At 42.2% G+C, this 11,775-nt stretch overlaps 1 protein-coding gene across 1 annotated transcript; it reads left to right on the plus strand.

Moving 5' to 3' along the window:
* Nucleotides 1–2,395: 2,395 nt before the first annotated feature.
* Nucleotides 2,396–9,061, plus strand: LOC138839348 (cancer/testis antigen 55-like). The gene is made up of 5 exons (XM_070038921.1): nucleotides 2,396–2,516; nucleotides 4,796–4,977; nucleotides 5,997–6,141; nucleotides 6,529–6,641; nucleotides 7,982–9,061. The coding sequence occupies exons 1-5, from the start codon at nucleotides 2,435–2,437 to the stop codon at nucleotides 8,174–8,176; spliced, it is 717 nt and encodes a 238-aa protein (XP_069895022.1). The 5' UTR covers nucleotides 2,396–2,434; the 3' UTR covers nucleotides 8,177–9,061.
* The last annotated feature ends 2,714 nt before the right edge of the window (nucleotides 9,062–11,775 follow it).

An 11,775-nucleotide genomic window follows, 5' to 3' on the forward strand; every position in this document is an offset into this window, starting at 1 on the left:
GGGGCCCCAGGGAAGGATCTTTGTCACCTCCCTCTGTGGAGAGCTCACCCATTGTCCTTCATGTTTCTAAAAAGCCACAAACATACATCTGACATCCTGATCTATGAAACATCCCTCTGTATGGGGATTTTACCTCTCCCTGGAGATCTCTTGGATGAGAGGAGGTAACCAGGCTGGGAGTTGAGTATAACACTGTGTTTATGGGCATCAAAGATAGAGACACACTACTTGGCCTAGAGACCCATCTCTGCCTTAGTTAAATTATCCAACTTTCTCTTGTCTCAAGGCTCTCATATAACAACGCAGCAACAATAAACACTCAAGACAGTGACAAGCTCAAAACAATGCCCAGCACTGAAACACACTCTGAAGCTATAGCTATTACTAATACCACAAGGAAAACGCTTTCTTCTCCTCTTCATGATTCTCATGCTGACATCTGTTGAAAGCTCAGGACACCCTCCCTCTGCTCATCATGTGAGCCATTACTCCCAAATCTACTTTCTTGAACACTGGTGAGCCCAAGAATCCAGTGAACATTTCTGGCCCATTTCCAAGGACAGCCTGCTTCTCACCTTTTGGGCCCCTCTTATCCATCTCTGCCATTATTTGCAACTGTGCAATCTTTTTCTGTGCAGGAGTAGAGAAAAGATCCATTGTGGTCATGGATTGTAGCAGTTCCTTCCTAGTAGGTCTCTATGCTCTGTGCTAAAGTTCCCTAGAGCCTATTCACCACCAAAGTACCCAGAAGGACTCCTCTAAAGCTACAAATCCTTCAGATGCATAGTAAAAACTAATTATAATGTCCTAAATGGTTTACCATAGACCTCTTTTTCCTATTTCCCAATCTTTAATCTCTTACTTCCTCTGCCACATCTTTTTATGTTCTCTTTGAACACATAAGCAAACCCTTTTTTTTGCATTGGTTCTAGGACTTGAACATAGGGCCTGGGTGCTGTCCCTGAGCTCTTTTTGCACAAGGGTAGCACTGTACAACTGGAACCACAGTTCCACTTCCATCTTTTTAGTGATTAATTGGAGATGAGTTTCCTAGACTTTCCTGACCAGGTTGGTTTAGAACCACTATCCACAGATTGCAGCTACATGAGTAGCTAGGATTACAGGCACAAGACACTGGCATCTGGCCACAGCAAGCAACACTTGCATCAGGTTTCTTCACACATTGTCTTCCTGAAGAACCCCTCTTCCAAGCAGGAGAACCTTCAAGATTTTGCTCCTGTATTCTTCCTAAAGATGCCTATCTTGCCCACCCGATTTGAAATTGCAGTCAAACTCTTAGACACCTATCATCCTGTTATATTTCTCAATATGTCCATTACCTTTCAGTATATTATGTATGTAACTATAATATTTGTAACAAAGCCTTGAGAGAAAGGTTTTACTTCATATCCTCCCCTACCTGGTATGAGAAACTTACTATTATTGGGCCAAACTAACTGCCTATTTTATTCACTAATTTCAGAGCTGTTTTACTGGTTCACAGGACTCAACAAATATTTACTAAGTGAATGAATAAATGGGATCTGTGTAGTAATCAATATAATTAGTAAGCAATGGATAAGTTTTATCAATGGTCATTAAATAATTGTAAGATAAATTACTACTGGGCTCCATAAAGGAACCCTAGTACAAGACAGGTACTGGGCATCTATAAAATGTGACATCTTCATGGGACTGACATAAGATTCCTGCTGAACAGTGGTAGTGACTATCCACTGGGTGGATAGTCCTTATGCTAAACATCATGCTAGATTTATTTTCATTTGCACAGCATGGGGGAAGGTGTCTGCCATATCTTTTTTTATGTGTGTGTACTATCCTGGGGCTTGAACTCGGGACCTGTGTGCTGTTTCTGACCTTTTGCGCTCTATCACTTGAGCCACAGCTCCACTTCTGGCTTTTTGGAAGGTAATTGGAGGTTGAGTCTCCTGGGCTTTTCTGCTTAGACTGGCTTCAAACACCATCTTCAGATCTCAGCATCCTAAGTAGCTAGTATTACAGGCATGAACCACCAGCACCCATCTATACCATACCTTAAACCTTCTGACCCCAAATTATAACCCCGGGTACTTGTGGCCAGTGAGGTTTAGCGCCCAAGCCATTTTCCTGAGATTGGTGCCATTGCATTAAATAGGAGGAGCCCTGACTTTCCTGCCGACCACCTCTTATTGGCCATAGAAGTCCACATGACTATTGATAGCATCTTCGTTGGCCAGATGAAGAAAAAGGCGGGCCTCTTAGGAGGTGGAGTTTAAAAGGCAGATGCTAGCTCCTGTGTGGTGCAGTGTCCCTGTCCATCACAGGGGCTGAGGCCAGACCTTAACTGAAGATTGTGACCTCAGGACCTTCAGACAGAGGAGGTGTCGTAGACACATTGGCTGTGAGGCACAGGAGTGCCAGTAGTAACAGAACTATGTTTAGGCTTTTGAGCCAAATTTTCACTTTCTTCCGAAGAAGGGCGGACACCAATGAAGAACAGCAGGAGACGGTGCAAGGTATTCCTCTCCAAGTCCCCCTGGTCCCCCGCATCCTAACGGTTCTCCTAATGCTCCTAACGGCTCTCCGCTCTGGCCTCTGCCCCTGGGCCTCAGAAGGGAAGAGTGTGAGAGGTGGGGCTAGGCCTTCTAGAATGTCCGGTGGCGGGGAGTGGGGGGTCCCGGAGACTTCCAGTGTTAGGGCATCCTATATCCATGCCCCAACGCCCTTTGTCGAACCCAAATAGGAAGTGTTTGGGCTAATACACAGAAGTTGTGTCACAAAATGCTTGGTGGGCTCCAACGTTTTCTGTTTCTGGGAGAAGCAAAACGCTCTAACTTGGGGCCGAATTTGTTCTTGTGTGTGATCGAAGCCAAGTGGGCCCATCACACATCTGCCATGCAGGGGAGAGCAGGAGGCAGGTTTAAGTGCTTCTCTGTATTTCCTGGAGCCCTGCCCCAGGTCTATCCTACAGTGGACCATCAAGGGAGATGGGGTAAGATCTGCGCTTGGTGGGGTGGGGGGGGAGGGGCAACAGATTCAACCTGAGGACGTTTGCTGGGTGACTGATGTCTCTGATCTGATTTATAGTAATACTAATTTGTGTCTAGTGCTTGTATGTTCCAGGCATAGGACTAAGGGCTCTAAGGCATGTGTGTCATTAATTCACTCTAAGAAGAGCACTCCTATCATTGCCATGTCAGGGTAATAGGAAACAGAGGCACACAGCGAAGCAGTGACCTAGCAGAATTGATACCCCACACCCAGTTCCAACACACCTGCCTTAATTAATCTATCAGAGGGCATTCAAAGTCCTCAGGAGGGTGGTGGGAAGAGATTATTGCCTTGTGGTTAGCACTGTTCTCAGCAGGGACAGGGATCTGCCATCCTCCCTAGGAGGAAGAGTACAGACTCCCAGCGGAGGTGGTTGGGTCTTAGCAAAGCTCATCTGGGAATGCCATTCTTCCTGTTGAGCTGAACTCTCTCATGGCAGTACCCTTCACTACCTATTCTTTTCTCCACTGGGAATAGAGAGTCTGACAAATTTTCATGTGCTGATTGGCCATTGCTTCCTCTGTCCTTCCTCTTTCTCCTAAGATATGATGTGACTACTACATTTAACTTAATAATAATAATTAATCATAATCCTTACTGTTTTCAATTTCTCAGGTTCTGTTGCATTTTATTTTCATGATATAATATATAATAAAAGACTTCCTAGCCATGCTTCTAATCCCCTAATTGTTGAATAGGCAAGTGTGGCACTGAGGTTCAGAGCTTCATTTCTGCAGTCCTACTGTGTGGGGTAGGATCCCAGAATACTACTTACCACTTATGCTTGTTCAGAAAAATCAAACTCCTTGATGATTAGATTTAAAACCCTGATACATTGCAATACTATATCTGTTGAGATATAGTACATGATGCTTCTCAGTATGTTGGTATAAATGTAATAGCTGTGTAATAACTGGCCTATAAAGGCAAAGTGTGTGTGCAGTCAGTAATAGGGCACTTGCCTAGGATGTGAAAAGCCCAGGCTCCATCCTTGGCAATGCAAAGAAACAAATAGCAGTCCTTTAAAGACTTACCATACATAGATATCATAATAAAACCATTTTATATTCTAAATTGTTCAAGACACTCCCAGCTCCAAAGCACTTGACGTTTATGTCACTTAGCATTTACAACTGAAATTAGGCAAACATTGGTGTTTTCCTTGAATACAGAAAAAAACAGGTTCAGCCAAGATCTGAGGATTGCAGTTTGAAGCCAATCTGGGTAGGAAAGCCTTGAGACTCCAGTTAACCACAAAATGCTAGAAACAGAGATGTGGGTTAAGTGGTAGAGAGCTAGCCTTGATCACAAAAGCTCAGCAATAGTGCTCACTCCTAGATTTCAAGCCCCAGGATTGGCAAAAAGTAAAAATTTTAAAACAAGTTTAGAATTGTTAAGGAATGTGCTTGGGGTTGCAGAGATGAGTGAATTTACTAGATGTAACTGTAACCCAGGCAATCTAGCTCCCAACACTGTGCTCTTAACCACATTCCTCCATTGCTTGTGGTGTGAGGACCCTGAGCTGTACTAAGAAATGGTATGATCAGGATTTGAACTTGGGCACTCTGACTCTAGCACCCTGTATGTAACTATACTATCTGTATCATCTGTATCTCAAATTGGAATCACCCTCTTTCTAGAAATTGATAACAGCTACCATTGTCTTCCTTGGTTAAGATTACTTTGTAATGGGTGTTTGCTTTTGAGACTGATTTCTGGAACCTGTTGTTTATTCATCCTATAGGTGAAAGCAAATTGAAAACTGTGCAAGGATTTGTGACAAGTTACGGTAGCGACCATGGCTGGATTGATGAGTCCATTTACTTCAGTGCTGATGCGACTGGCAATGCGTCTCTAAAAGTTGGACAAAAAGTTACTGCAGTTGTGGAAGAAGATGAACTATCTTCCAGACTAAAGGCAATCAAAGTAAGATCACTATGAATTTGAGGGCAGTCCTTGTCTTACTGGCTTTCAGCATAGCTTTGTATTTCAATTCAATGTCTCTGTGTGACCTTTACAGTGGGTATAGTGAAATTTGAAGTCCTACTCCTCTGAAGCTGTAGGTTTTTTTATAATATTGGTTGTGATTTCTGTTTTTTGTTTCAGACTGGAGTCTCAATATATTATTCTAGCTGTCCTTAAGCTCCAGAGCTGAAGCAATAAAATTTTACATTTCACTAAATATTTGTATGCATCTCTGTCATAAGCAATCTGGCCTTTATTTTGATTTGCTCTTTCAGAACTGACCCTCATTTGAGGTTATTTTCCCAACCTTATTTCATGCTTCTTTCTGTAGACTCTGGATCTTGAATTTTATGATTTTCCCCCAATTCTTGTAAATTGTATTTGTTTCTCCTGTTTCCCTGCCCTTGTTCCCATTGCCATTTGCCAGGCAAATATTTTGTATCCATCCACAACCCAGCTCAAATCTGATTTCCTCCAGGTAATACCCTTGCATGCCTTCTAGCAGTCTGAAATTTTCTTCTGCCTCAGGATTCCTGAGACCAATTTTTGAACTTACTTTATACTCTGTAACTCTACTTGGCTTAGAAAGATTTACTGTCCCTTTTCCTCCAAATAAGTTGAAAATTTCTAGAGATGACAACACTATTTTTTTCTCTGAATCTAATGCTATATGTGCAATTAAAATTTCTGGATGCCTTTTATCAATGCATGAAGCATGGGTATTGCTTTTTTCCTCTCTATTTTCTCTGATCTCTTTGTAATATAATGTGAAATATGTTCACTGGTATTGAGGATAACTTTAAAATATCTTGTGAGACAGGGTCACATTACATTGCACAAGCTGGTCTGAAAGCTCTAGGTTCAACCTAGCCTCCTCTCTTCACCATATGCCAAAATCCTTTGACATTGATGTTTTAAGCATACAAATTAATATTGACATTTTATATCGTATTTTCAGTAACAATTTCCATATTTTACAGGTGGATGCTATCTCTGAGAATTTTGAAGTCATTATACAACCAGACCCCAAAATGAGAGTTTTAGCTGGCTGTGTTACCCGTGTAAAGAAAAATATTGTATACATTGATAAGAAACTTTACTTCTCTCTGGACATCTTTTCTACAGGTATGATTTATGTCATGCTAAATTATCATAGACAAGTGGACAATTGACTCTGGGGTTGGTTTCCTCTGAAAATATGTGTTATGAGAGGCAGAATACCTTCCTAGCAAGCATGAGGCCCTGAGTTCAAACCATAGGGCTTCCAAAAGAAAAGAAGTATGTGTTTCAGTGTGAAAAGTGTACTTTAAATAGCATGCAAGTTATTTTAGTGTGTAATAAATCAAAGTAGCTTGTGAAAATTAACATAAACAAAGGTAACATCTCATTGACTCAATACATAGTACTTTGAAAACAGAAACAGAGAGAAACAACAAAAGAGAGAAGAAAAGTATAAGAAAGTGGCCTAACCATAGTTTTCTAGTCACTCATTTTTCTCCATGGCTCTTTCAGGTTTTGTGCCCTATAAGGGTGACTGGGTAGAAATTGAGTATTCTAAGAAGTCAAGGAACTCAAAGATCAAGGCACACTCGGTGAAGCCCATGAACTGTAAGCATGTGGAAAATGTAAGTTGTTTCCATGTCAAACTTATTTTTAAATATATTCATATCTTCCCCTAGTGATGATGATCTTTGATATCAGAAATCTACTGAATGTTCTGGAAGATCTGAAAATAGGGGTTGTGGATGGATACAAAGTATTTACCTGGCAAATGGCAATGGGAACAGGGGCAGGGAAACAGGAGAAATAAATACAATTTATCAGAATTGAGGGAAAATCATAAAATTCAAGATCCAGAGTCTATAGAAAGCAGCATGAAATAAGGTTGGGAAATATTAGGGGCAGATTACATGTTACTAACTTTAATAAATGAATCATTTGAGCAGCAGTAGAGCTTCTATGTGATTAGTTCATCATCCGATTCCTAAACCTATAATCCTAGCTACTCAGGATGTAGAGATCTGAGGATTATAAATCAAAGCCAGCAGGGGGATGAAAAATTGTGAGATCCTTAGTTCCTATTAGCCTGCAAAAAGCTGGAAGTGGTGCTGTGGCTCACAGTGGTAGAGTGCCAGCCTTGAGTGAAGAAGCTAAATGACAGTGCCCAGTCCTTAAGTTCAAAGCCCCAGTATGAGTGCATGCACACACAGACATAAACATAGACACAGGCACACACAGATACACACACAGACACCCATACAGACACACACACACACACACACACACACACACACACACACACACACACACACACACACACACACGAGAGAGGGGGTGGGATATGTTCTTTACCAGAGAGGGGTCAATTTTCTTTTTTTTTTCTTTTCTTTTCTGTGTGGTGTATATGCTGGGGGGAGACTTGGGCTTGAACTGAGAATTGTCCCTGACTTTCCCTCTCAGGCTGGCTTCAAACCCCAGTCCTCAGATCTCAGCCTCCTGAGTAGCTAAGTTACAGGCATGAGCCGCTGGCACCTACTCCATTTTCTTTATTGAAATAACAGGAATTCCAGAAGGAGATAATTTGGAAATAATATAGAATGAATATAATTAAGTTCTAAACTATTAGGGAAAATAATAGCTGTTTCCCACTGCATTCCTTTCAAGTTATTCCCTTCAATCTCTCAGCCTTAACTATACAATTGTGGGTAATGTTTAGAGCAAGGTTTCTCAGCAAAGATCTTGGGACTATCTCCAGAGACTCTGCTGGAATTGGTATAAAGTGGGACCTGGGCCACAGGTGTGTTGACAAAGAGCCAGTGTATTGCATTGCCAGTGTACCAGGCAGTCTGGGAATCCATGGCGGGATGGAACAGTGTGCCAGTTAGAGCTGGAATGAGGATGTACAGATCCCACTATGATGGATTGTGCTTTGCTGTAAAAAGTTTTTCATCATTTCTCACCACAGATTTACATTACTTCAATAGAGGAAAGAAATGGGGTGATCGACTACAGCATCTTTTTCACCTTGGATTCTCTGAAGTGTCCGGCTGGATATGAACCTCAAGAATATGACCTGGTCAATGCTGTCATAGTGGAAAGTACCCAGGTGGGCTGTACCTGGAGAGCAGTTTCCATCACCCCCGTGCAAAGTTCCTTGTAACAAAATATTTTTCCCTGTTTATCTTTCCTTCTATGGGATTAAGAAGTTTGTTTTAATAGAAAAACTTAGCTTAGAAAGTTTAAACAATGTTCGAAATAGAACTCTTTAGGTTCATCTAATTAATGAGTGTGGTGTAATCTCTGCAGTTAGGAGACAGAGGCTAATTGATCTGGAGTTCAGAGCCAGCCAGGGCTACGGAGAAAGGCCATGTGTAAGAACAACAAAAAATTGGGTATTTGAAAAATAGCATATCTATTCAGTTGATATTTCATTAGAAATTAAACACATGAATTAAAAAAAATCTTTCACATGTTAGTGACCACAGTCAACTAATGAACACAGCCAGCCTGGTTTATGGAGCAAGAGCTTATCTGAAAAAACAAAGAAGCAAAAAGATACCAGCAAATTCTCTAGAGAGTGGGGATGCACTTTATTGAAGTATATTACCAATTAAAAAAAAACATTGTAATGCTAAATCTTGATTGTAGGTAAAAACAAGCTTGACATTAGGGTAAATCTTGGTTTCCAGGCTCATAGTGAATTCTGTGCTGGCAGTGCTAGCTTTGGCCTTTGATCATACACCTGCAGAGACAAAGCATCTAACTCCAAGCACAAGGGCCAGCATGTTAATGGGCATGATTTAAAGTGACAGTCTTCTTTTAGATTGGAGTCCGCCTTATGCTAGGTGTGCAGTGTTTCCTTATCCACAGCATTTCCCATCTCCTAACGCCTCCTCTTTATGAAATTTGGTGTCTATCTCTGGCCCTTCTTTCCAGGCTATTCAGAATGTAAGTGCTGTCAAGATAAGGGATGTTTTACCAGGGCTGTGTGTATCTTTTCTTCATTAACCTACCAGCAAGTACTTAGTACAGAACCTGGCTGGTATTAGGGGCAGATTACGCGTTACTAACTTTAATAAATGAATTGTTTGAGCAGCAGTAGAGCTTCTGTGTGGTTAGTTCATCATCTAATTTCCAGGAATCAAGTTACTGAGCATCCCATGAAGACCTCAGTTGATTTTTTAAACAAAAACGTAGCCATGCATGGTGTCCATAAGCGTCCGTGGGCACTTTATGGGAGAGGTGCCAGACCATCTGCAGATTTGTATCAAGGCAAACCCAGGGCCACTTGCAGGAATGGGAAGTTGCTTGAGCCTGGGGAAGGATCTTACCAATGTCCTCCAATAGGAGTCCATGAATCTCCTTGATCTTCCTTAAGAGATCATTCAAACCATGACCCTGCACTAGGGGAGGGGCTATTTCAGAGCTTTGAGCATCACTGGGATGTGGCTTGTGGCTCAGCCCCAGTCCTGGGCTTCATAATGCCACTAAAAGTGCCTGGTCTCTACTAAAGAGACTTTGGCTCTGAGTTTGCTTTATAGGTCTACGGGAGTCCTCCAACCCTCTAGTGGTTTGTGCCCCACTTTATATTAAAGAAAGCCAGTAGGGAAGCACATCTTGCAGTTGGTACTTTCACATGCTGGTTCACTCTGCAACTTCCAATTTATGTGCCAGGAACTATTGTTGGCACGAGAATGGAGCCAAACGAAGAACATTTAGGGCCAATATAGAATATAACTTGCCTTCTCTTAAACCCTGTAGGCTTCCTAACTCAGGATAGAGTGGCTCCCAAGAGAGGAAAGCAAGTGGGAGCTGGGCTAGCTCCAGGTCTCAGTGAAAGTCATCCCTCCTAAACAATACCCCACCTTGTGGGAATCCCAGAGACCATCGCTGTACATTAAAAATGTTATCAGTTGGGCTTGGAATGTGGCTTAGTGGCAGAGTGCTTGCCTAGCATGCATGAAGCCTTGGGTTCAATTCCTCAGTGCCACATAAACAGAAAAAGCCAGAAGTGGAGCTGTGGCTCAAGTGGTAGAGTGCTAGCCTTGAGCAAAGAATCTCAGGGACAGTGCCTAGGCCCTGAGTTCAAGCACCAAGACTGGCAAAAAAAAAAAAAAACAGTCACTAGGCTTATGCCTGTAATCCTAGCCACTCAGGAGGCTGAGATCTGAGGATCACAGTTCAAAGCCAGCCCAAACAGTTAAGTCTGTAAGACTCTTATTTCCAATTAACTACCAAAAGCTGTGGCTCATGCAATAGAGTGCTACCCTTGAGCAAAAAAGCTCAGGGAGGGCACCCAGGCCCTGAGTTCAAGCCCGAGGACTGGCACATACCCAAAATATGTCAGCCATGCACTTGACTCCTTTCATTTCATTCTTCAGGTTGGCTAGTATAGAGGAGATGCCTCTGAGAACAAGTTTGGGTCTGGTTAAGCCTTTTCAGGTGTGAGTCAGTCATAACTACTTTTTCCAGACAACTTCCCTGGACTGAAGGAAGCACTTCTGTCACTGGTGTGCACCAGTGGTAAGGATGGGGACACATCGTTCATTTTGTGAATAACATACCAGCATCCATTTGCTTTCTTTGGGGGAAGATTCAGCAGAACTAGACTTTGAACATTTTGCTGCCACAATAAGTTAGTTCCAATGCTCTTTGCCCTAATTTAGAAGGCAAAGTCTTTGGTCAATTCATCTGCATCAGTGCATCACACTAGCCTTCTTAAATTGATGTCTTTATCATGTTAAGACAGGAGCAGAAAGTATTTTGCTACATGGTTTCTATACTCATGAAAGAATTGGCATGATAATTCAAGGACTTGGTCCTCCAAGATTCCAGACATCCAGTGTTTTCCTTTTTTAATTATCATGAAAATACCGTACAGAGGGGTTACAATTACATGGGTACATTTCTTTTTTTTTTTTATTTGTGAACATACTGTACAGAGGGGTTACAATTACATGGGCAGGATAATGCGTACATTTCTTACCAAGCATTGCAGCCTCCTCCTTTTGTTTACCCTTCACGTCACATGGGTACATTTCTTATCAAGCATTGTTGCCTCCTTGTCGGGTCTTCATCAGTCCCACAAAAGACAGACGGGGTCGAGGAAAGGTAAGTGCCGGTTCCCCAGCCTCCCTTAGCCAGGGAGACAATCAGACGCAGTGGGGAGTCAAGTCAAGCAGGAAAACTCGTTTATTAACAGAGCAAGCCCTTTTTAAAGCAAAAAAGAGCGGGTGGCATGGCAGGGGAGGAAAAGGAACCAATCACTGTCAAGGTCACACCCTATCATGCACCTAAGCTTCCATGAGCTGGTTACGCACTGAACTTAAAGCAAATTGGGCTCTGCCCACTCAACTCCCTCTCAGCGCCATCTTTGCTGCCCATGTGCTCCACACCTCCTTCTTTGTTTCCCCTTCTCAACCCTTCCCATCTCCCCCCCACCCCCCGCCCTGCCCCTTCAGTGTTTTCTTTAGGTAGAATTTTGTTCTGGTTATGTCCTTCAAAAGTTCATATACTGATATATTATACATTATATATAATATATGAGAGATATGGCCTAGTTGCAGGTTTGGATCAGTACTACACTAATGAAGTGATCAATCCTGGTCTAAAGAAGTGACCTAGGTTTTACTAGGATTCTTACAAGAATGGGTTTCTATATAAAGTTGAACTTCTGGCCTAGGAATGTGGCTTAGTGGTAGAGTGCCTGCCTAGCATGCATGAAGCCCTGGGTTTGATTCCTCAGTACCACATACACAG

Source organism: Dipodomys merriami, unplaced genomic scaffold, assembly GCF_024711535.1.
Source record: "Dipodomys merriami isolate MVZ:Mamm:240054 unplaced genomic scaffold, mDipMer1.0.p SCAF_3, whole genome shotgun sequence".
Classification (NCBI taxonomy): domain Eukaryota; kingdom Metazoa; phylum Chordata; class Mammalia; order Rodentia; family Heteromyidae; genus Dipodomys; species Dipodomys merriami.

What these genes read in the sequence shown, in the direction of transcription:
- LOC138839348 (XM_070038921.1), top strand. Translation starts at nt 2,435, where the DNA reads ATGTTTAGGCTTTTGAGCCAAATTTTCACTTTCTTCCGAAGAAGGGCG. An exon ending in CCAGACTAAAGGCAATCAAA is followed by an intron (nt 4,978 to 5,996) that starts GTAAGATCACTA and finishes CATATTTTACAG; the next exon opens with GTGGATGCTATCTCTGAGAA. An exon ending in TCTGGACATCTTTTCTACAG is followed by an intron (nt 6,142 to 6,528) that starts GTATGATTTATG and finishes TGGCTCTTTCAG; the next exon opens with GTTTTGTGCCCTATAAGGGT.